Source organism: Ceratotherium simum, chromosome 13, assembly GCF_057802395.1.
Source record: "Ceratotherium simum simum isolate JZ-2026a chromosome 13, ASM5780239v1, whole genome shotgun sequence".
NCBI lineage: Eukaryota > Metazoa > Chordata > Mammalia > Perissodactyla > Rhinocerotidae > Ceratotherium > Ceratotherium simum.
This window is the reverse complement of record NC_141912.1, coordinates 350,512-372,516: the sequence shown is the minus strand read 5'-3', so window position 1 is coordinate 372,516 and position 22,005 is coordinate 350,512. Positions and strand designations below refer to the sequence as shown.

The 22,005-nt window shown below is 44.7% G+C and overlaps 1 protein-coding gene across 4 annotated transcripts in view; it reads right to left on the bottom strand.

Moving 5' to 3' along the window:
* The window catches only part of DUSP22 (dual specificity phosphatase 22), a 57,074-nt gene that overhangs the window by 17,185 nt on the left and 17,884 nt on the right, over window positions 1-22,005 (bottom strand). For all 4 annotated transcript variants that reach the window (XM_087437901.1, XM_087437902.1, XM_004419186.3 and 1 more), the window contains exon 3: window positions 19,354-19,436. In XM_087437901.1, coding sequence (XP_087294027.1) covers window positions 19,354-19,436 — 83 coding nt within the window. The remainder of the gene's footprint in view (window positions 1-19,353; window positions 19,437-22,005) is intronic.

The following is a 22,005-nucleotide window of genomic DNA, read 5'->3' as shown; positions in this document are numbered from 1 at the left end:
AGCACTGTGCTTCCTTTCGGCATTCCCCAAATGGGGCTGCATCTCTGCTGTGGTAACTGATGCACAAAAGGAAAGAGGCCAGCCCCACCAGGCAGGAGCCAACTGCAGGAAGACGGCAAAGGGTATCCCTCCCTCGTGCCCACAGAGGACGAGAAGGCAACTTTCAGCCATGCTGGGCCCCCACCCTCACTAGCTGGGATGGGCGTGTGGCAGCTATAGCTTCCCATCTGTGGAGCTCCTAAGGAGGAACAAAGCAGCTCCCAACCACAAGTTTGGGGATCCCCTACTGTTAAGGCAGGACAGAGAAAACACAAAACATAAGATAAGATTATGTCCTCTCCAGGATAGAATAACGATGACAATAACCTCTCCCAGAAGAACGCCCGGCATAGTGGGCACTCACTAAATGTCTGCGAATGATGAGAACAAGGTGAAAACCAAGAAACATGAAGGTCACATTGTATGAACAGTACCAGGGAACAAAAATCTTGACCTTGGAAACGACCTTTCCAGCGACCTTGGAAACAAGAGAGCTGGACTTGCAGCCGCACTGTGCGAGGGGCCCGCTGCACATGCTCCAGATACCAGCCTCTCGCCCATCCCACTCGGGACGTGGCTAAGAAGCAGCTCCCCGTGATCTACAATAAGAAGGGAACAAACTATGCAAATGCAGTAAAGAAAGGAGTCAAAACTGTCAAAAAGGTTCAGCTACTCGCCGCCCAAGAACATCTATTTATCTTGGCTTAGTCATTAACAAAGCATGAAAAGTCTCTCTCTTGGAGGCCACAGACTGCAGAACCTGAGCTACCTGAAAAAAGGCTTCAGATGCCTGCACATGTGTACAACTCATGGCAGTTAATTACTAATTCAGAAAGCAGCAAGAGTGTGGGCAGCATGAAGGACCTCACTGCTACAGGAGAGCTGTGAGGGCTTAAAATTATCCTAGTATTAATGGAATGGGTTCTGCAAATGTTTTAATGTGGTGTGGAGTAGATTTTTCATCTAATTGGACCTAAACAAAGGACCATTCTCCAGCGCTGAAGTTCATAGAGATACAGATATGGGACAGGATGTGTTTAGCTAAATTATGGAAAGTACAGCAAACAAAGTAAAAAAAAAAATAAGAACATCTAATTCTAGAACAATCTGAAAAATTAGTAAGTAATAAAAATAGCAGCAATGTTTCCATTCGTATAGCATTTGCTATGCGGTATTTACTCCTTTGTATCACCTCTAATAATAAAAAACCCATAAAACTAAAATTGCTTATCTTCTTCTTTGAAATAAAATTCTGACCAAATAAATAAAAATTCAGTACTTTCCATGATGTTTCAAAAAAACGATTGGTGGAAAGCCAATAAACATTAAACTTTTACGGAGCTAATAAACGTAGTCACAGACACTCAGTTTAGAGAGCTGGCCCAGGAACGCACCGAAGGATCAAGACGAGCTCTGTTCAGGGCACGGGGCTCGGGCTGTGTGTTGAGACTGTTATGATTTCTGAGAGAGAGAGAGAAAGAGCAGCCAATTTCTTCGGATCACATGGCATTCTGAATGGCCTAACACGTCCTGAGAATGCACCAATCCTGATAAGATGGGGACCAGAGGGAGAAAAAGGGCAAAGAATTAAGAAAAGCCTCATTCATACACTGACCACATACACACTGAATATTCATAATACCAAGTGACACATCAATTAGTATGACATAATGTGGGAAAAAAATGAGGAAAATATAGGAAATGAGGTAAGAGGTGGGATCTGCCAGGGAAAGCTTTCTGGATGAAGTTTTCGTGTTAGGTTTTGAAAGAAACAATAGACATCACTTGGCTGATAAGAAAGTTTAGAAAGTATTCCAGAGGCTCTTCTTGAACAAAAGGTTAAAGCTTTCTAAGTCCATATTCTCAAAAGTTCTAATACTTTTCAGTTTTCTGTTTCAACAAGCAGAGTAACCACTAAAAGTAAGGTTGTTGGCTTTCTTTTGGCCTGAAACTAAAGATTACACTTAAAACGATACGTACACAAGTGCTTGAAAAGCAGACCCAAGATTCTGATTTCAGGACTAGTAAAGAGATCAAACTCTCGCTTGTTTCAAGTACAATTTCTAAAATTCACTGCTCTTTTCTTTCTGAAACATTGTAAGTAAGAGTCTTCTGAAGAACCTAGTTGACATTCTACTTTTCAAAAGATCGAGCACTTCAGAATCTTTCTCTTTCACCCAGGAAAGATACCGAAAACCAGTTATAGAATATCACCATATTCTCTGCAAGGACCTATGCAAAACCTAAGAGGAAACATATATAGAAGGAGAGGGAGTTCGCTAAGGGGCCAAAATCAGAATGCAATGGAAAAGTTATTTTAGCTGCTAAATAAAAACAATATGATTAGAAACCTTGGTTTTTCATCTCATTCCATCTAGTACCAGTAGCAATAAGGGTGTACAAAGGAGGGGTCCTCCTGAAGATGATATTTTTAATTTGACAAAATCGTGTTTACGAGGAATCAGGGTGGCATCCTGAAGTGGACTTTGCAGTTCCCACACACAGAAGTCTTTATTAATATTGATCATCTAATACCCATTAACACATTGAGCAAAATAAGCTGGGGACCATACTAAGAGCTAATTTCACCATATTCTCAAAAAATCTGAGTCAAAAAAGAAACATAAAATTTAAAAACATGTAAATTCAGACTGTCCCATACGTGATCAGAAGCAAAACTAGCTTATACACTACTAAAAAACCAGAGTCTCTCTCCTAGAGATGACCACTCTCTGTACTTTGTTTTTATTGTGGTAAAATGTACATACATAAAATTTACCATTTAAACCATTTTTTAAGTATATCGTTCAGTGGCATTAAGTATACTCACATCTACATCACCACCATCCACCTCCAGAACTTTTTCAGCCTCCCAAATGGAAACCATATCCCCATTAAACACCTATTTCCCATGTCCCTCCCCCAGCCCCTGGTAACCCCTATTCTACTTTCTGTCTCTATGAATTTCACTACTTCTGCCCTTTTATATAAACCTAAAGGTAGGTAAACTCTGAAAAAATTAGCCTGGCGGAACTCTTGAAAGTCACAGACCCAAGAGACAGCCATCACTGACTTGAAATTGCATTCGGATGCACACCCTAGTTGACAGTCTTAGTCTCCTTTACAAAGCCCCTCTTCCCACAATGTCTCGCTCCAGAGAAAGCACGTGAAGATTTCTACCTAGTTTATGCATGTGGAAGCCAAACCCAGTACCCGGCACATGGTGACATGTCCAGGGGTGACATTCTCGGCCATCTCTCTTTTTAATGGTTTGTACCATAACAAAAATCTCAGAAATGACTGTGGAAAATCACCACAGAAGATAAGTACAGTCCTTTAGTCGTGCTATACAATACACGTTTTAAGTCTAGGTTCTAACTGAAGATGTATTTTCTTCAGGTACCCATTTGCCACTGATTCTTCCTGCAACAGCTAAATTTAGGAAACACGACTACAAATAACAACTTCCAAGAACTCTGTGGTACTTGATGGGGTGGGGAGGGGTGGGAAGGTCGGAGTGGAGAGACAAGATTTAGCCCTTGGTTTGATTTTGTGAGAAAAAATGCAAATGAGAAACCTCCAACACCTGTTGGCTTCTTTCAGGTTAGTCAAAAAATGACATACATTTGACTTGTCAGATCAACAGATGAGGACCCAATGCTTATTTTTGCTCAAGCTATTTCAACGAAAGGCTAAAGTGGGCATAGTCAGCACATCGGATTTCCCTGAGCCAACATGGGTAGGTTATGGGAAGGCAGAGAGGGAGATTCACGCCAGCTCCAGCCCACCCCCGAAAGCCCTTTTCTGTGATTTCGGTTCTCTCTGAGGACTTGCTGACGCACCCAATGTGACTCAGGAAAACAGGGCCAGTTTCAGCAACCTCTCCAAACTAAGTAATTCCACAGCATTACTCAATAAATGTTAATGCTAAACAACCGTATCAAAAAATTATCATGAATGAAAACTCATGCTTAGAAATCAGCAGATGCTTCAGGAGCATGCTATAGATACCACTTGTAAAAGATACAAAGATAAATTTTTATCTGATCATGTATCTCAGCTGCTAAAAAATATTCAGTGGCTCTTTCTTGTCTGCAAAGTAAAGAAGACCCTCTTCAAAGTCCTTCACTTCAAAGTCCACAACCTACCTCCTAACATCACGTCCCCCAGCTTACCAAACCCCGCACCCTGGGCTGCTTGTGAGTCTCCCCAAATGTCTGGGATGGTCCTGCCCACCCATCCCCATGGTTCCTGTGGGTTCTTCTCTCTGGAATACCCTTCTCCTCAGCACTCCTCCCAAGGGCTTTTCCTCAGTGGAAGCTCCCCAATGGAACCCACCAGCCCTCTGGACAGAGCCTTCTCTGACCTCATCTCCCTCTCCTTAGGCTGACTCCAGCTCCATTTTAAATGCCCCACCACACACAACAAGCCGGCATGCAGGCCCCAGGGCCCCAGCACAAGGGCTACCATAGCTTGTGGCGGCCAGTCTCTCCCATCAGACCCCAAATTCTTTCTATGCCCAGGTCCTGTCTTAGGTACCTTTCTCTTCCAAGACCATCAATAAATGGTTGCTAAGTGAAGGAAGGAATGCATGGGAAGGGAGATCCACTTTCAGAATTTTACATATGTGGCCACCAATCCAATGGGCCCTGAGAGCACTGTCCCCAGGCTGGCCAGAGGCACCTGCAGTTGGCTCCAAAGTCACAGTCCAGTGCAGGCAGGCCAGGTACGAGCAGTCTTAAAGGCTAGGCCTCCATCTTGGTTGTACTACACTCTCTAAATGGTCTCAGCAGGATGTTGTCAGTCTCACTGACAATGGAAAATTATAATGGAGGTGAAGGCAGGAAAAATGCTCAGAAATTTTCAGGACTGCATTACATTGGGGACTAAATGGCCCTGAGCTTTAGATCCAACACAGGCTCCTAGAAGATGCTGGTCCATCCCAGTTATATGGACCAGATAACCGGTCCATCCCAGTTATCTTCCCTGCCACCTGGCCATGAAGACCAGAGATGGCACGCAGCCACACCTGTTCATCTACGTACTGTCCACAGCTCCTTTCACGCTACAAGGGAGAGTACAGTACTGCCACAGAAACCTCAAGGCCCGCAAAGCCCAAAGTATTTATTATCTGGCCCTTGACAGAAAACGTGTGCCACGCCCTAGTCTAGACAGTGACGTTTCCCAGTCATTTTGATGATTTGGAGTTCATTTTGTGTATCACATTTTTCTTCTACATTTAAATGACATCTAATACAGGACACCACCTTCTTAGAATTACAGCACCCTTAGTCATTAGTTGTGCTCAGTTCTTTTCCTTACTCTTCAAGAGAGAGGGACAGAGGAATTTCCCTCTAATGCAGGACTTTTAAAATAAGGAAATTAGATGCAATATGTGAAGCACAGCAAGTGCAGCTGGTAGGTGCTCAATAAACGATGGAAGGCAGGTTTGTCATCTACCTCAATGGCAGTCCTCAGTCACCAGCAAATATGGTGTCAATAGGCCAGGCTGCAGAATGCTGACAGCAGATGCCTCCAGTGGAGCCACTACTGGAGAGAGCCATGCTCGCCACTCAGCATGCCTACCAACCTGCACAAGCACACCTGCCTAAGCTGTCCTCACCTTCCCGGCAAGAGGGGGACTGTTTCCCTTCTTAACTACAGCTGTCTCCTCAGGCAGGAACACAGCATTGGTTAGAACATTACTGGCGGCCTCTTTTGCAGATTACTAAACAAATGAGTTCTCAGACTTCTCCACTTAACGACAGATGATAAAACTAGTGCAGGATAAGTTATCGACTGTAGACTGCCACTTGTCTTCAGGTTGGACACAATCCTCAGCACTTAAGAAGCTTGTTCTCAATAGCATTCATGATCCCTCGGGCCTAACCTCACCTCCTCCATGTGTGATCGGACTCTAGAAATGGTTTGTTTTGAGAATGAAGCAAACACTGGCCCAGAACAGCCCCTGCGCTGGAGAGCTGGCCAGTCCCCGGTAGGGAGGGCTCAGGCTTACAACATGCAACGGCTGGATGTGTTGAAGGCCAGTGCATGGGCCACACAAGAAGGGCCACGGAGCTCAGAGCAGTGAGAAAGCACTGTGGGCTCAGAGGGTGGAGAGAAATAAAGCAGAGAACAGTCACTCTCCGTTTCTCCCAAATACAAGGAAGAGCGTCCCTCTACCATTCAGGTAAATGTGGATTATTAGAGACGGCACTAAATTTCTATGTTTCATGGTACATCCACGTACAGCAGGTGTGGGGTGTCCTATTTCCCAAACACGACAAGGGGGGCATTTTCCTTGCTCTGTTCTAAGGACTGGAGGTCAGGCTTCCAGGGCCTTCCTTCAAAGGGGCAGCACTTCACCAAATCCTCCCTCCCCCAGGCTGCCATTGAAAGCAATCTGATGGGCTATTTTTATTTTGACAACTGCATCCTCTTGCACTGGGCATAGAAGGAAGTCCCAGGCCACCTTCGTTAGAGCCTCTGCAGGGACTCACAAGGAGAGCAAGAGCACTGGCCACCAAGGAGGCCAGAGGTCCCTCACTGAGGTCAGCAGGACCTGGAGATGACTGGTTGAAACCATTCAACCACTGCAAACACAGGAGTAGCAACAAGAGACGTTTCCATCAGAAAAGGCGGGAAGGCTCAGTTTAAAGGAACATTAAATAAAAAAATAAAAAAAAACACTTGAAAACGTTATTCTTACTTTGTTAGCTATGAGAGACTTTTTCTTTAAGGCATAGAGTCAGGGTGTTCTATAATGCAGTTTAAATGAATAATCATTTTGAGTAGACTTGGAGGTGCCTTCCGCTTGGATGCTGTGGGGCTGGTATCTTTGATGAGGTATTTCATTAAATAGGTAAATTCAAGTTAGACCAGTTCTACCGTCGCGAGGCCCACCTATTCTAAAGGCCAGTGCACTCTGTAACGATCACGAAACTACTCTGCTTAGGAAGAGTTTCCAAGACCAGAACTCAAGCCAAGCTCTGGGCTCAGCTCTGTATGTCCGTGATGCCTCCCGCCACGATCACACAGCATCAGAGAAGCTGTCCCTTTGCAGCCACTCGATAAAGGGACAGCCTGATGGCAGCTTTCCCACACGTCCTCTCCTTTCTCTGGCAGCTGGCTGTGGTTCTCGCTAAAGGAGCCTATGGATCCCCATTATCTCCCTTCAGTTGGGGAAAAATCTGAGAAGCAATAAGCATGTCCCGGGTTGGCCCTCAAGAGAAGGAGGCTCTAACTCAGATTTCAGACACGTTGACTTCCTCTCCTTCACCCAGTGCCGTAAGCAGCTATGGCTTGGTTAGCCTGAACTTTTACCGTGCATTTCCTCTGTTTTCCCATTAGAAAAGAGGGCATGAGCTAGCTGAAGATGCCCCTGCTCAGTAATGAATGTTGAAACTTAACATCCTTACCAGTTGCAGGGGTAAATGAAACGAGAGAAACAATTTCTCAACTCAAACCCAGGTTTGACACCAATGTCTGCCCCGCTCCCCGCAAAGGTCTCCAAACATCCTGGGAGTCGGACCACAGGCAGGGAAGCACTTCCAAAGGCAGTATGGCCACGACCTGCCCCCTTAGCCTGCACCGAGGTGACAGCACACGCTGGCTGCCACTGCTTCACTCTCAGGCTTCTGAAGTCAGGCTGGATCACTTCCCTTGCAGGTGTGGCAAGCACAAGGTCCAGCTGTTGCATCTACCAGGCAATGAATTATTAGGAGCACCTGAAAATGGTAAATTTGCTTAAACCAGTCTTCAGTTAACCAGGCTACATTTAAATCATTATTTTCCTTATGGCTAAAAATGACGATGGTGCCCACAGAACTGCTGAGCTCTGCTTTGGGCCTTAACCAACCACCCACCCTTATCTTCTCATTCAAACTTCTGATTGCAGACTTGAAGGCCCTTCACCCAAGGAGCCTGCAACCCATGCAACCCCCCTGAGCTAAACGCCCCTGGCCACCACCACCACGACGCCCAGAGCTCCCGCCTGTCTGCAGCCACGTGCTGTGCTGCATTGATCTGGAACCATGGATACTCTCCTTGCTGTTTTCCCCAAACCAAGCTGCTCTTCCCTTTGAAACTCCTTAGCAAAACTGTATTCCCTGCTAAAGCTTTCCAGATTTGCTCCTATGTCACTCTCCCCCTTCTAGTGTCCACAGCGCCTAACACAGCCATGCACAAGAGGGTTCTTTTTAAGTGCTGATGGCCAAAGGACTGCAGAACATCTGCCCCAAAGCTCCTCCTCTTCAACTCCTCTGTGGCCTGGTGTGCCCTCGCAGGGAACCCCAAGGACTGTCCTCAGAAGAGCCGAGACTAATTAGAACCCAGCAAGGGGTGTGGCCTCAGGAATAATAATCAAGATGCATCCCCCTCACAACATGATGTGTGATGACTGACGGGATCATGTGTTCACATGCTTTGAACATTATAACAGAACACCATATAAAGCCAGATGCTTCCACCCTCCCAGGACTCTGTTCATCTCCTGGTCTTCTAGACATGCTGCAGCAGCATTTCCTTGCATGGTTTTATTTAACCCCAATAGCTTAGCTACATGTCTACACTGATGATGCTGAAATCTTCATCTCCAGCCCAGATCTCTTTCCTGAGCCCTGAACCTATATTTCTACCCACTTGGGAATATCACACAAGCATCTCACCCAGAACTGAGCTCAGTCCTTTTCAAGACGATCTCTGCCTCCCGGAGCACTCACGTCCATTGGTGGCACGGCCGTCCTTTCAGTGCATCAAGCTGTGACCTCAGGCGCCCCTGACTCCTCCCCTGCTTCCCTCCTCACATCTACTCAGTAAACAATTCCCATTCACTGCACTTGAGAAACGGCTTTCTATATTCTGAAGCTATTTTATGAGGTGACTACAAGTTCATGGTTACATACAACTATAAATATATAACTTCTTAATGATCACTCCTTTTGTTCATTTATGTAGTTTTCTTCCTTCCTCCAATCATTTTGTTTTCTTTTGCTTTCAATTCTAACTTGTCTGGTAAAATTATTGGTATGCCACCCTTCTTTGGGTTCATGTTTGCTGGAGAATCTTTTCCCATTGATTTTCAATCTTGCTGTGTCACTTTATGGAAATGACTCTTGCACTTCTAGAAAAAAATCCCATTCCCCAGTGTCCCAGTTCAAACCCTCATCATTTATGACCAGGACTACTGTAAGAGCTTCCCAGCAGGTTCCTTGATATCCATTTCCCTCACTCCACCCCATCCCCTAGTCAACATCCTGGAAAACAAATCTGAATGGGTCACCTGACTTTGTTCACAAATCTTTGCTGAGTCCCTGCTTCACACAAAATAAGGCTCAGACTCCTCAGCTTGACAAATGAAACTTTCCCTAAACTTCCGTCCACTTCTGAAAAAGCTGGCTATGAAAACCCTGTGAAGAGCAGCGGAGCATTGTCTGCTATAGCGCCGGAAGGTGAGAGGATGGTGCAAAAAGACCGGGCGGGCAGGGTTCTGCTCTGCTGGACACAGGGTCACCAGGAGGCGGAATTAACTCTACAGCACTAAGAACAACAAATCTGCTTCTCCACCCTAGGTACCCTGCAGACCTGCTCTTCAGACCCTTCATGAGTCCCAGAACACGCCTCACTTTTGCACACCCGCTGCCCCTGCAAGTGCTGCTTTCTTACCCAGAATCCCACCCCCCCTCCAACAGCCCCTTCTCACCATCACTACCTGGCAAATCTCTGTTACCTTTAGGACCACATCAAACTGTCAACTCCTTGGCAAAGCCTGGCTGACCTGGCAGGGTTTGCCATTTTCTCCTGGGTGCCCCAGGGACCCTCACCTCCGTTATGCATTCCCAGCTCTGTGCCGTTATAAGGATTTCCATGCCTGTCTCTTCTTAATGCTGGGACCCATCTTACTTCTCTTTGTATTTTATCCCCAATCCCTGCTACAAGGTAGGTACTCAATAAACGTTTGCTGAATCTGAAGGAATAAGTCCCAATTTAGCCAAAAGGAGAACTGAAGATGGCACCCCCCTCACCCCACCATGCTGGCCACCGTCTCCACTCTGTAGTCAGCCGACCTCCACACAGCTCCTACGGCTCCAGGGCTTATTCCCCCTCCTGACCAGCCCCGAAGGGCTGCTCCTACTCGAGGCACATCCCCTCTCTCCCTCTCCACTAAACCAAACCATACCAATCCAACAAGGCTGCCTCAACACCCCTCTTTACAAATCTTCCCCAAATCCCCAACCATGGGCATGAGGATCCTGTATAAACGGACAGAACCTCTACCGTCGATGCCCTGCGCTTCAGCACTTACAGGCAATCAAGTTCAGCTGTGTCGATGCATACTATCGCTCTGGCTGGAGCACAGAGGACAGACCACGTGCCACGTGCTTCTCCTGAGACCTTGGTTTGGAGATCCTGGCAGATCTTGTCACTGGCATATTCCCGTTGAGGACTGGGAGGGATGCAAACTAGGAAGCCCACACCACAATGGGCTCGGTACTGGGTCATGCAGGGGAGTCAGGAGAAGAGGGGTCAGGGATGCTCAGCAGGAATCCCTTCAGAAACCAGGACTTGACTTAGAGGACAAGTCTAGGAAGAGTGTTGGCAAAAGTCTCCAGCTGTGTGGAGGGGCTGGTCAGTAACCATGAGCACTACAGAGGAGGTCCACGGGTGCAATGCGGGGACTCGAGGAGCCAGGCAAAGGAAGGTCAACATGGATCTCTCCCATGTAGAGAAGAAAACACCACTTCCTCTCTAGAATCAATGAAGTACTAGACGATTTCAAGCCCCTTCCAGTCCATTCATGCTGGAATTCTGGCTTCAGAACTCCATTTGCAAGTGAGTTTATCACAGAAGGGTCAGCAGCCAGATGGAGCTGCCTTCTTATGCACTCGACTGCCCACACACAAGGAACTCAGATATAGCTTGAGTCAAGAAACAGCAATTACTAGACAGTTTTCGATACCTACCATAATCATTTCTATTTGAGTCATTTCTATTTAAGTCTGGGGTTGGCTTCAAACAAATTTACCTCAACACATGAAAGCTGTTGCAAGCCTTTGGTATAGCAGGTGCCACTAAGACTTGGGCGGCATCAGAGAGACTTTCCTAGAGAGGTGACAACAACTGAGGTTCACTGGAAACAACTGTCAATCTGAAAACCATTCCAGGTCAGACAATGATCTGTTTTCAAAGGTCCTGGATCTCATCAGCCATTTAGCAGTAAATGCCGATAAAATGACTGACATCATCCACCCTGAATACAATGGACAATCCAAACAGGAAATCTTGCCCAATGATTTAAGTTGTATCACTAGGGGATCTGTGAATCTTAAAAAAGGACATAAACTCATTTAACCGAAATCATCAAGTAGAAGTAGAATATAACTGATACAGAAAATAAAATCTATACAGTTGAAAGGTGTGTCTTGGGCTATCTTCTCCCTTTGAAGATTAAGATGACTAAGATGAATGTTTTGTACCACTGACCATGGATGACATGATGTGGCATGTCTGATGTCACACATTCACACAGGAATCCATGGGCAACTTTGTTATCAAACACAGAGCCCATTCCTGCCAAGCCTGAACATCCAAATGCAAGCTACCTGTCCCTACCACAGACCCTGAGAGTAGGGCCACCCCCTGCTTACCTTCTTTCCCTATCCTCTTCGTTCAAAGAGATACTATGAAGATACTCCCACTGTAAAAACTAAATAAAAATAGAGTAAAAAGTGAAACTCATCCTTTCCACCCTCTTCTCCCATCCTCTTTACCATTCTCAGGAGTCTGGTACAGTCCTTTCAAACCCTTATCTGTGCATTTACACACTTATATATGAACATGCAGAAATATATAATTTATATTTAATTTTACATAAATGGGATCATATTGTGGATATTATTCTACAACTCACTTCTTTTGCTTAACAATTAAACCTTTTCCCCTGCACACATATAAACCTTCCTCTTCTTTTTTGAACAGCTGCAGAGGATCTCTTAATATGGGTGTATCATAACTGACCACTACTCTTCTGCTGAACATGTGGGTTGGTTCCAGTTTTTTGCCATTACAAACAGAGCTGCAGTGAACGTCCTCGCCTGTACCTCTGTGTGGATGAGAGGAGACGTGTGGCTCTCAGCAAGTATGTTCCCTGTGCCAGGGGAAAGGTGGCCTATAGCTCCTGTGACTTGAAGGTCATGGACAGGATGGCCTTTGGATCCTGAGAGCTGAGAACTAACGTGGTCACCAGGTAGAAAGGCAGAGCTGGGGGTGATGCCCTGCAGTCGGCCCACGTGGCCGCCAGAGGAGGACCACAGGCATGAGATCTCTCTCATGAGCCAGAACACAAGCACCTGTGTCTTTAACGTTCTCCCAGCATTTCACAATCTGGCTATAAGCTCCCTGAAATGTGAGACAACATCTCAACCAACTCTGCCCCACCTCCAGCATGCTGCCTTGGCTGTGGCAAATCTTTTAATTGATTATTCACTGTGTCTTAGATGTACTATCCTCCTTGTAGCATCAAGCTTCTAATGCAAACCAAAGGCAGCTGAAGGACCCTTAAGAGACCAATCAGAAAGTCACAGAAGTGTCAAAGGGGATTCTTGGTTACAATAACTCAGCAAGAGGTAATTCTAAACTACAGGCCATAACGGCTCCATAAAACAGGACATCTACACCTGCCAGTGCTTACAGACAAGTGAGGAAGTGCATAAACAGCCCATGTAAATGAGGCTGCACTGCATAAACCAGACCCTCTGGCTTCACAAATGACTTGTGATTAATAAAACATTCCTGGCACAGCTCTTCCTTCATACCCTCAGTGAGCCGCAGGTGACCAAAGACCTGAGTCCTTTCTTTGGAATGGAACTGAAAAGGCATGAGGCTCTCAGGGAGTCAACAAACCTCTGTGGAGGGCCCTGTGTGCCAGACCAGGCTGAGTGCTAGGGAGACCAAAGAAATCTCCACGTGGCACCTGCCTGTGGCGGGCCTGAGATCAGCTCAGGAGCCAGGACACAGGCATCAAAGAGCGAGATCATCAAACAGAGGTTAAGCAGCCATTTGATAACCTACAGAATCTGTCACAGAATGCATGTAATTCATGACTCAACGAGGAGTTCGAATTACAAATATTATAGAAAAAAGGGAAGAAGCCCTGAGGTTGGAGGGCACTGGGAGTGTCCTTTACAGGAGGAGGAGCTGGGGCTGAGTTTGAGCAGGGGCAGGACGTGGGCACACGAGAGAAGAGAAGAAGGAAGAAGAGCACATAGAAGCATGGTTTCTTAAACTCAAATGTCGTTTTATTTTACTTTTGGAAAGCCTACAAAACGTCTGAGGGAGAGAAGTGGGGTGGGTCACCAGATGGCATGTAGCAGGGACCGAGGCCCTTCCAGGAGCCCCCAGTCCCTCATCACCACCGTCCATACAGACTGGATGTCTCGCCTTGGCGGGTTTCCCCCTAAGGAGGTGGGTAAACGGAGGCGCAGTGCAGACACCAGACCACAGTGACGATCAGAACCCAGAGAAGCGGCCAATACAAACAAAACTCACCAAGGAGACTGAGCCTGGGCACCTCACAAAAGGTCTGCAGTGTTAAAGGAAATACAGAACAGAATGACCAGGAATAAATGCCTGCCTTGGAAAACATCCTATTCTTTAAAAACAAAAACCAACTTAAGTGGTTCAAAATACAAAAGTCACAGCTTAAAATGGAAAGAATATCCAAGCCAGACTCAAGCTCAAAACCTCCTCCCTGGCACACCACACTCACCACCCGGGTGGAATATACCTGCATACACTACTTTTTTCTATTTAATCCTAAAATATACATCATTTAAAAATTAAAATTCTTTGGGTTATCAGCCCAGTGAAGGAATGAGAATACTTTTTAAAGCATTTTTGTTAATAGTGAAAAATAGTTTGTTTCCTGCAGGTGCTCTGGTTAAATACCCAGAATGAAAAATGAAACAAGCTCTGAAATTTTTACATTAGAAAGATAGAGTTCTGTTTCTTTTCTCGGGGGAAGGGAGAAACCTTTCATTGCTCAATATTACTTCCTCAGCACCTACAAACAATATGGGGCTTCTGATTTGAAAAAGCATGGTCTTCGTGACAGGAGTCTTTACCAGCCCTCAAATCTGGAGTCATCGGGAGGCGCTGAAGACACAGCTCACAAAGAAGGAAACGTTTCTGAGCAGACGTGAGCAACTCCCCAACCAAGCCCTAAACATGGAAACAAATGAAGAGTTTCTTCCCTCTTAATTACAGCTCTGGGCTTAATTCCTATTTGAAATTAAAATATGTGACAATGACTTTTTTCCCTTTGCTCTGCCACTTGCTAGTGAGTGATGTGAGCAAGTCATCAGGCCTGATGACACTGTGAAGGAACCAGGACAATGCCATCCACCTTGCGGGGCTCGGAGTTCTAGGAGGATAGCACAAGACTAGCACCAGAAGAAGTCATGTCTTGGTGCTCTCTACCAGCATCCTCTAGGCCAGAATGCCAGCAACCAGACTTTTCGAAGTCCCAGCTCTCCAAAGGCCCAGTCAAACGCCTGGTCACCACAGATGCCTCCAGATTCACGTGGTAGAGGAGGGACCTTGTCCTCTGAGCTTCCACATCCTCTGTTCCCACTTGATTCCTAGCACCAAGGGCCTGCCCTGAACCACCGCTTTTCTTTCACTGGACTGTAATTGTTAGTAATATTTATAAAACAGCCATAATATATATCTTGTTCATATACTAAGGACTTCCCCAGGGCAGATGTTGGGACTGATTCACTTCTGTGGTCTCTGGCACCTGTCCCAGGGCCTGGCATATTATAGGACCTCAAGAAATGAATCAATCATTAACTCCCTGCCTTCAAAGGGAAGAAATGTCTGGACGAGGGACTCAACAGTGTGAGGAATGCATTTGCAGCAAAACACACAAAACAAAAATACTGCTAATTAAAAGTAAAGAAGAATAAAACTCTGTGCTGGTGGTGGTTTGAGGAAACAGGCACGTTCACATACTGCCAGGAAGGGCACAAAAGGCACCACCCTTTCCAAAGCTGATGTGGCAATATCTATAAATATTGCCAGCAAAATCAGAAGCATCAGTCATGCTAGGAGAAGATCAAGGCAGTAAGGCACTCTGGGAAAACCTCTGGTCTGGAAAAGAAGATCCAGGTTCCCATAGAGCTACCTAGACGAGCTGTGGGACCGTGAGCAAGTCCCTTCATGTCTCTGAACCTCCGCTTCCTTGTCCACACAGTGAGGGAGTCAGGTAAGTGATCTCTAGGACCCTGTTCAACTGGGATTTCTATGTCAAACAAAGAGCAGTAGGCATAGAAATGGAGTCAGAGCTCTTCAGCATCTCAGATGTTAGTTTAGGGCTAACTCAAGTGAGTATGAAGGTCCCCAAGTTTCTACCGTGTCTCTAAGAATCTTCATTCTGGAAGAGCTACTCCTCAGTTAATTTTCTGAAGAAACAGTAAGTGGAGCCTTTCCCTTGGCTGACAACCTCACCCCAGGTTCAGAGGGTAAATCAATCTTGTCTCATCCACCAAAGAAGCAACAAGGACCACTCGGCTCCACTCGATGACCAGAGGTGAGGCCCAGCCACTCCAGAGGTCTTTCATTCTTTCATTTTCATCTGCCTATCGGGTTGCTAGGAAGATTATGAGACACTCTAATGCTATGTTGGGAAATCCGCCCAAAAATTACCCAAATAATGGAGAAGCACACCTAATCTAGTCACAGGTTCCTTAAGGTCCTTCCTAAGTAAAAACAATAAGCTAAAGATGTCTAATATGTCTTCAGGATATTCATGAGGCCTTTCATGGTGGGTGCACTTTATAATATTCTCACTGGTCAGGTGCTGGAACAGGTTACAAATCATTACAACCGGAGAGGATGTAACAGGCACAAAAACTGTGCAATCTTCCATTCTACCTCTACCAGGTTCTCACAACAACGTAGACTAGGGCAGCCTCAGTTGGTAACATCAGTTTTGGCACCATCTCCCTGACCCCAGCTGCCTTAGCTTACAAGTTGTACGAGTGTCCCTCTGAACAAGTGCTCATCCAAGAGGCTCACCCTGGACTGCGAGGGGCAGGAGACCCCTTACCTGGGTCCTCCTTAGTCTGGATCCCCCTGACTGTATTCAGCAGAACATAGCTCCATGGGGTGTTATCAGGTGGTGTGTCACAGAAGCACACACACACACACAAACTGGTTCCCTGCCCAGAAAGACTGATAAATGTGTGTCTTCAATGCAGAAACTGAGAGCTTTTATTCTGTCAATACAACTGTGAATCTTCTAGAGGGGCCTATGGTATGCTAAATTCCCTAAACTTATTTATTGTTTTCAAAGCAATCACGTCCCAAACCTACTGTTCAACAATCTGTCCTTTGAGAATCCTCACTAAGCCCCTGACCTGTGACCTCTGTTCTAGAAACCACATTGAACAATATGAGCGCCCACTCTCACTTAGCCTCCATTGCAATAAGAGCAGACCGAAAGGTTCTAAAAGCCCTTGATAGTTGATGTTAAGCACCCCGTGCTTTTAAACGCATTCAGATGTGTGTTGGAAATGATCCAAAGAAGTACCTACAGTCCAATGCCCAACACAGAGTGAGCCGGCAGCAGGGCGCACCGAACTCCTGCACAGAGGTGACAGCACCGCAATCTTTCAATTTCAGACAGTAACTACCTCCCCACCTCCAGCCCAGCCCCACAGTGGCATTGCCTAGAGTAAGTGCGGAGATTTGACAAACATGCATGGTTTTGAAGATCTCAGAAAAACAAGGAGGTCCCAGCTCTCTCCTCTCCCATTCCTTACCCCTCCACCATGTATTAGGGCCCCCACCAGGCTGGGGCTCAGCTTCCTGCAGGTGCTTGGCTCTGCACACAGTCTGCCGTCTCACCTTCCTCCCTGCCCTATTCCCTCCCAGGATCAGGGCCAGCATGACACAGAGCTGCTGAAGAATAAAATCTCTGTTAACTCCCTACTGACTCCAAACACACAACTTCCCGGACTCATCCCAGGCTGGGTGAGATCATGGCTTCTGGAACTGAATGTTAAATCTAGGACAGAAGACTGCCTTCACGTATCAGGCAGAGGGCTCAACCAAGGTCTGGAACTTCTGGGACCCTAGCAAACCTCCTCTCTCCCAATACCTTAAGGGGAGCACCCCAGTTCAAATGACTTCTGTGTCTCAGTTTTCCCCACTTGTGCAATCAGAGAGGCTATTATTTTAATTTTTTTATAGGAATGTATTTATGAATTACTTGTGAAGTTAAAAATGAATAAAATAAGAGGGACGGACCGGCCCCATGGCTTAGCGGTTAAGTGCGCGCGCTCCGCTATTGGCGGCCCGGGTTCGGATCCTGGGCACACACCGACGCACCGCTTCTCCGGCCATGCTGAGGCCGCGTCCCACATACAGCAACTAGAAGGATGTGCAACTATGACATACAACTATCTACTGGGGCTTTGGCGTAAGAAAATAAATAAATCAAAAAAAAAAATTAAAAAAAAAATAAGAGGGGCAAGGTTAAACTACGTTATGTTATAAAATGGTGATCTACCCCCTAATGAATATGAAGTCACAGGAAGGTACTCATTCTCGAGCTGAGGTAGTGAGAGCACCCAAGGACAACAACAGGACGTCACCAAGCAAAAGCCATCCCTGTGAAGAAAAGGCACAGAATTTCTCTTTCTTTTCCTTTTTTCAAGGCAGAATTTGTCCTTACAGACTGAGATATACAGGGAATAAAAAAGATCACGAAGTGTACTATTGATGAGGAAGCACAGTTTGCCAGCAGCTGTGAGGTTTTCACGCCACTGGTGGTCTCTTTGTAGCAGGTTCAATCCCACCTGTTTCAGTCCCCAGCCTTCTGTCTCCCTACCTCCCTATGTGTAAAATGGGGAGGCTGGACAGAGAAGGGCTGGAGCTCTTTTATTGCTAAAACTTGAAGATCTTGTATTTAGACAGAAGTTACAATGTGAACAGATTCAAGGGCCATGTTCACACATGACAGTGTGCTCCATTTAATGGAGTTTAAAGGAGCAAGGCAGGCCAGGAGGGCAAGGTGGGAAGGATAGCTATGTAATTTATTAAAGTAAAGGAAACCTCAAGCCTCATCTTGTGATTTAAGAGGAAGTCAATCATGACCAGTTTGCGTTTAACTTACCATCTTGGCCATAGTTTGGCTATATTTTAAATATAAACTATTGTTGATAGATGAAAAAATGGAGTAGCTATTTTCAAAGGAATTGTTAGGCTGCCAAAAATGATGTGCTGCTGTTGTTTTCAATAAAATGATGCTGCAACATGAACTATGGCCTTTAACAAACCCACGAGCTGAAACAGAAGGAAGTACGAGCTCACAGACCTGGAGAGACGAACAGAGGTCTGGCCACCACCTGTAGTCCTCCATAGCATTTAACAGAATCACTTATTTACTCCATGTTCTCATCTGTTACACTGACTGAAATCTGGTAGCTCTAATGGCTAAGGAAAATAGATAAATTAAAAAAATATATTACCTACTCTTGCATAATATGAATTTAAATGAAAACATCTTGAACTAGGATTATTTCTTTCAGAACAGGTCACCCCTCCCTCTCCAACACCCCACCCTAAAATAGAAAAACACACACATGTCACAACCACATATGCATTATTTTCTAAAAAGAGGTAACTTGGGCTCTGTCAAGGCTAATAAACAGAAATAGATTTTACTCCCGGCCAACAGCTCAAACCGTCCATTAGGGTAAAATTGAAGATGTTTTTGGAATTAGTGTACAGGCAGACACACCCTGTTTACTTGAAAACCTAAAACACAATAACAGCTTTTACATTGAGAGTCTCTGTGTCAGAGAAGCCCTGGACAATCTCCAGTGACAATTTGTCTTTCACTGTCTTTTATTCCTAAATGCAAATAGTAGATAATTGAGTTTAAATGAAAAAAATCAGGAAATGAGCAGCCTGAACACTTTTGGATTCTAAAACCAGAGATAATTTTGAAAGGAATGAAAATTGGTTTTAAATGTCCTTAAAATCCAGAGGGAAGTGCAGAATCAGCTTATTCTTTGGCATTTAGCCAAGAAAGCCAAGCTGGCAATGCAGCAGGAGTACAATCAGAAAAAGAACACTCCCTTCCGCCATGCCAGGGACAGGGCACAAACATAAATTTGGCTAGAGCACAAAATTTACGTGGCCAGAAATCCCAGGAGCACACTGGTGTCAGAGAGAACACGGTTGCCTTCATTACTGTCCTATGCACTCCCAAGGAACACAGATGAAGACACACGTGCACAGCTCCCTTACCTCCAACATAGGCCTGGCACTATCGTGGACAGACAGAATATGTGTCACCTTGTTCTTGCTCAATTGCTCTGTATCTCTGGCATCTGTCATAGAAGAAAGAGAACGAACATTTTAATATTCTCTGTAAGTGAATTCTAAAGTTTAGCCAGGAAAAAACACAAAATGACTTGCATATTTCTTTCTCGAAACTTCATAATTGATCATACCCAGAATAATATAGATCTAGGGAATTTAGGGCTATTGCTTTCATGTATCTACAACTAGTTATCTGCTAAATACATAACACCCCACCCTAAAACAGAAAAACACACACGTCACAACCACACAGGCATTATTTTCTAAAAAGAAATAAACTGATTGGCCCATCTTTTTATACAAAGTGGTCATCTAAAACTTGAAAGATGTCCAGATTAATAAACACGGTAATCATGATTGTTGCTGTTTAAAGGAAGTGAATTTATGAGGTGATTTTGCAGTTGACATTTGTGAAATTGTAGACACTTACAATGAAACAAACAATAAAGATGTTTAAAATATTTTTAAAAATTACTAATCTTAACGATTAGTAATCTAAGATAAAACTAAATACGAACGACCCATTTACTATACAAGAAATAGAAACCTGCCAGAGACAATTTTACTCTGATGTCAAAAGCAGGGATGGGTCCAGATGCAGACAAGACTGTGGTTTATAACATCTATATCCATTTTAGGGCAAAAGTAAAAATGAAACATTTTCTAGAAATTCCAAACAAAATTGTCTGTAGTTATCAGTTGACTATTAAATTATCTGCAAATGAAACTAAGAAGACACCAAAATCATATTCCCTTCCAATGCTCCTACGTGTGGAAGAAAGACTGAATGAATCCCCGTAAGTTGGAACTCTTCTGCTAATCTACAAAACAGGACGTCCTGCAAGAAACAAGATGGTCAGCTCCCCTGTGTCCCTGTCCTGGCCTGGGACAAGCTTTGTAAAATGACACAGGGTAAAATAAACCAAAAGTCAAGTGTTTAATTATCATGTGTCTGGGGAATATTAATGATAGGGGAAAATGCTCAGGACACAATGGTAAGCGGGAGTAACAGCAGGTACCAAACTATAAATACAATATAAACTCAATCTGCAAAAACACATAGGACAAACACACACACAGAGGGAAAAAGCTATAAGGAATTAGCCCCAACAGCGATAATCCTGAAGAAATGGAATTACAAGTGTTTTTAATTTTTCTTCTTTTTTATAGTTTTTTTTGTGTGTATTTGACACAGGTGGTTCTAAAAGTTTAACATGCCCATAAACTTACCAGGGGACTTGTTAAAAAGGCAGATTCCTGGGCTCCAATTTAGTTTAAGGTCTACGGCAGGGCTGAGGAATCTGCATTTCTAATAAGCCTCAATGATGGAGCAGAAACTAAGAAACACTGTTCTAAATACTCTGCAATAAGCGTGCACCACTTTTAAAGTCAGAAAAAGATCTTTAAAAGTTAATACAAAAACATTGGTTTTATTTTAAGACCTCTTTATTGCTCCCACCATCTCAAGCTTCAAATTTAGGTGTGCACAGCAGCCATCTACATTACATACCTGGGGACTCAATTCTAACCTCCCCCTCACCTCCCCCCTGCCCCCTGCACAGCTATCACAAGTTGCTGTGTCAGCGAGCTCTGAATTACGCAGGAACTAGAATCATTTAGGATCCCATAGCCAGCCAGCCTCCACATTCTCACCAACATGCGATTTTCCAATCACCCCCGGTGTGTATGTTTTAGACAAGTAGGGCAACAAGACAAAGCTGGAGCTTTGGTGCTCACGGGAGAGCCCAGACAAGGTGGGGCAGCAGCCTCGGCAGAGGCAGAGTCGTGGGGAGCTCCCGCAGCAGGCTCATGACGGTCTAGTACAGGACCTTCCAGATTCTGATTCTGCCCAGGATGTGAATTGTAAAGATCAATACTTGTTTCAACATATTTTTTTTAAACAGCTTTATTGAGATAATTCACATATCATAAAATTCACCCTTTTAAATTGTACAATTCAATGGTTTTTAGTATATTTAGAGTTCTTTAACCATCATCACAATCTAACTTTAGAAGATTTTCATCACCCCATAAATATAATTTTTAAATATACAGATTATATTTATTATCTTAACAGATTAAGATAAACAACAAAAAAGTGGTTTGGGAATAAAATTATACATTTTTGAATACAGAAGACCACTTGATACCACAAATGAGACAACTGACTGTTGGACTCCAAAGAAAATGGAAGTAACTGTTGGAAAATGCTCCTTTTGCTCTGTGCTCCTTTCTATTTGATCACAGCGCTGTAGACACTGATACACCACTTTGGGATGACCCTTTCCCATGAGCACAAGTTCTGTCCACCTATTTGTGTGCATTAAATGCTTAATCAATGCTACTGGATGATGACATTGGACCTTTTATTCTTCAAAACTAGAAATTATTGATGGTTTTGGATGGCTGCCTACAACCATTGGCACTCTGGTAACGAGTTGTGAATGCAGCTGTAAGAGCCGCGGGGTCATCAGCTCATGTGCATATGCACCAGCCTGGAAATTTCACACCAGCTCTCCCTGAACACAAAATCGTAGGGGCAGAATTTAGTCCTTTGCTGCTCAAACTGGAGTCAGC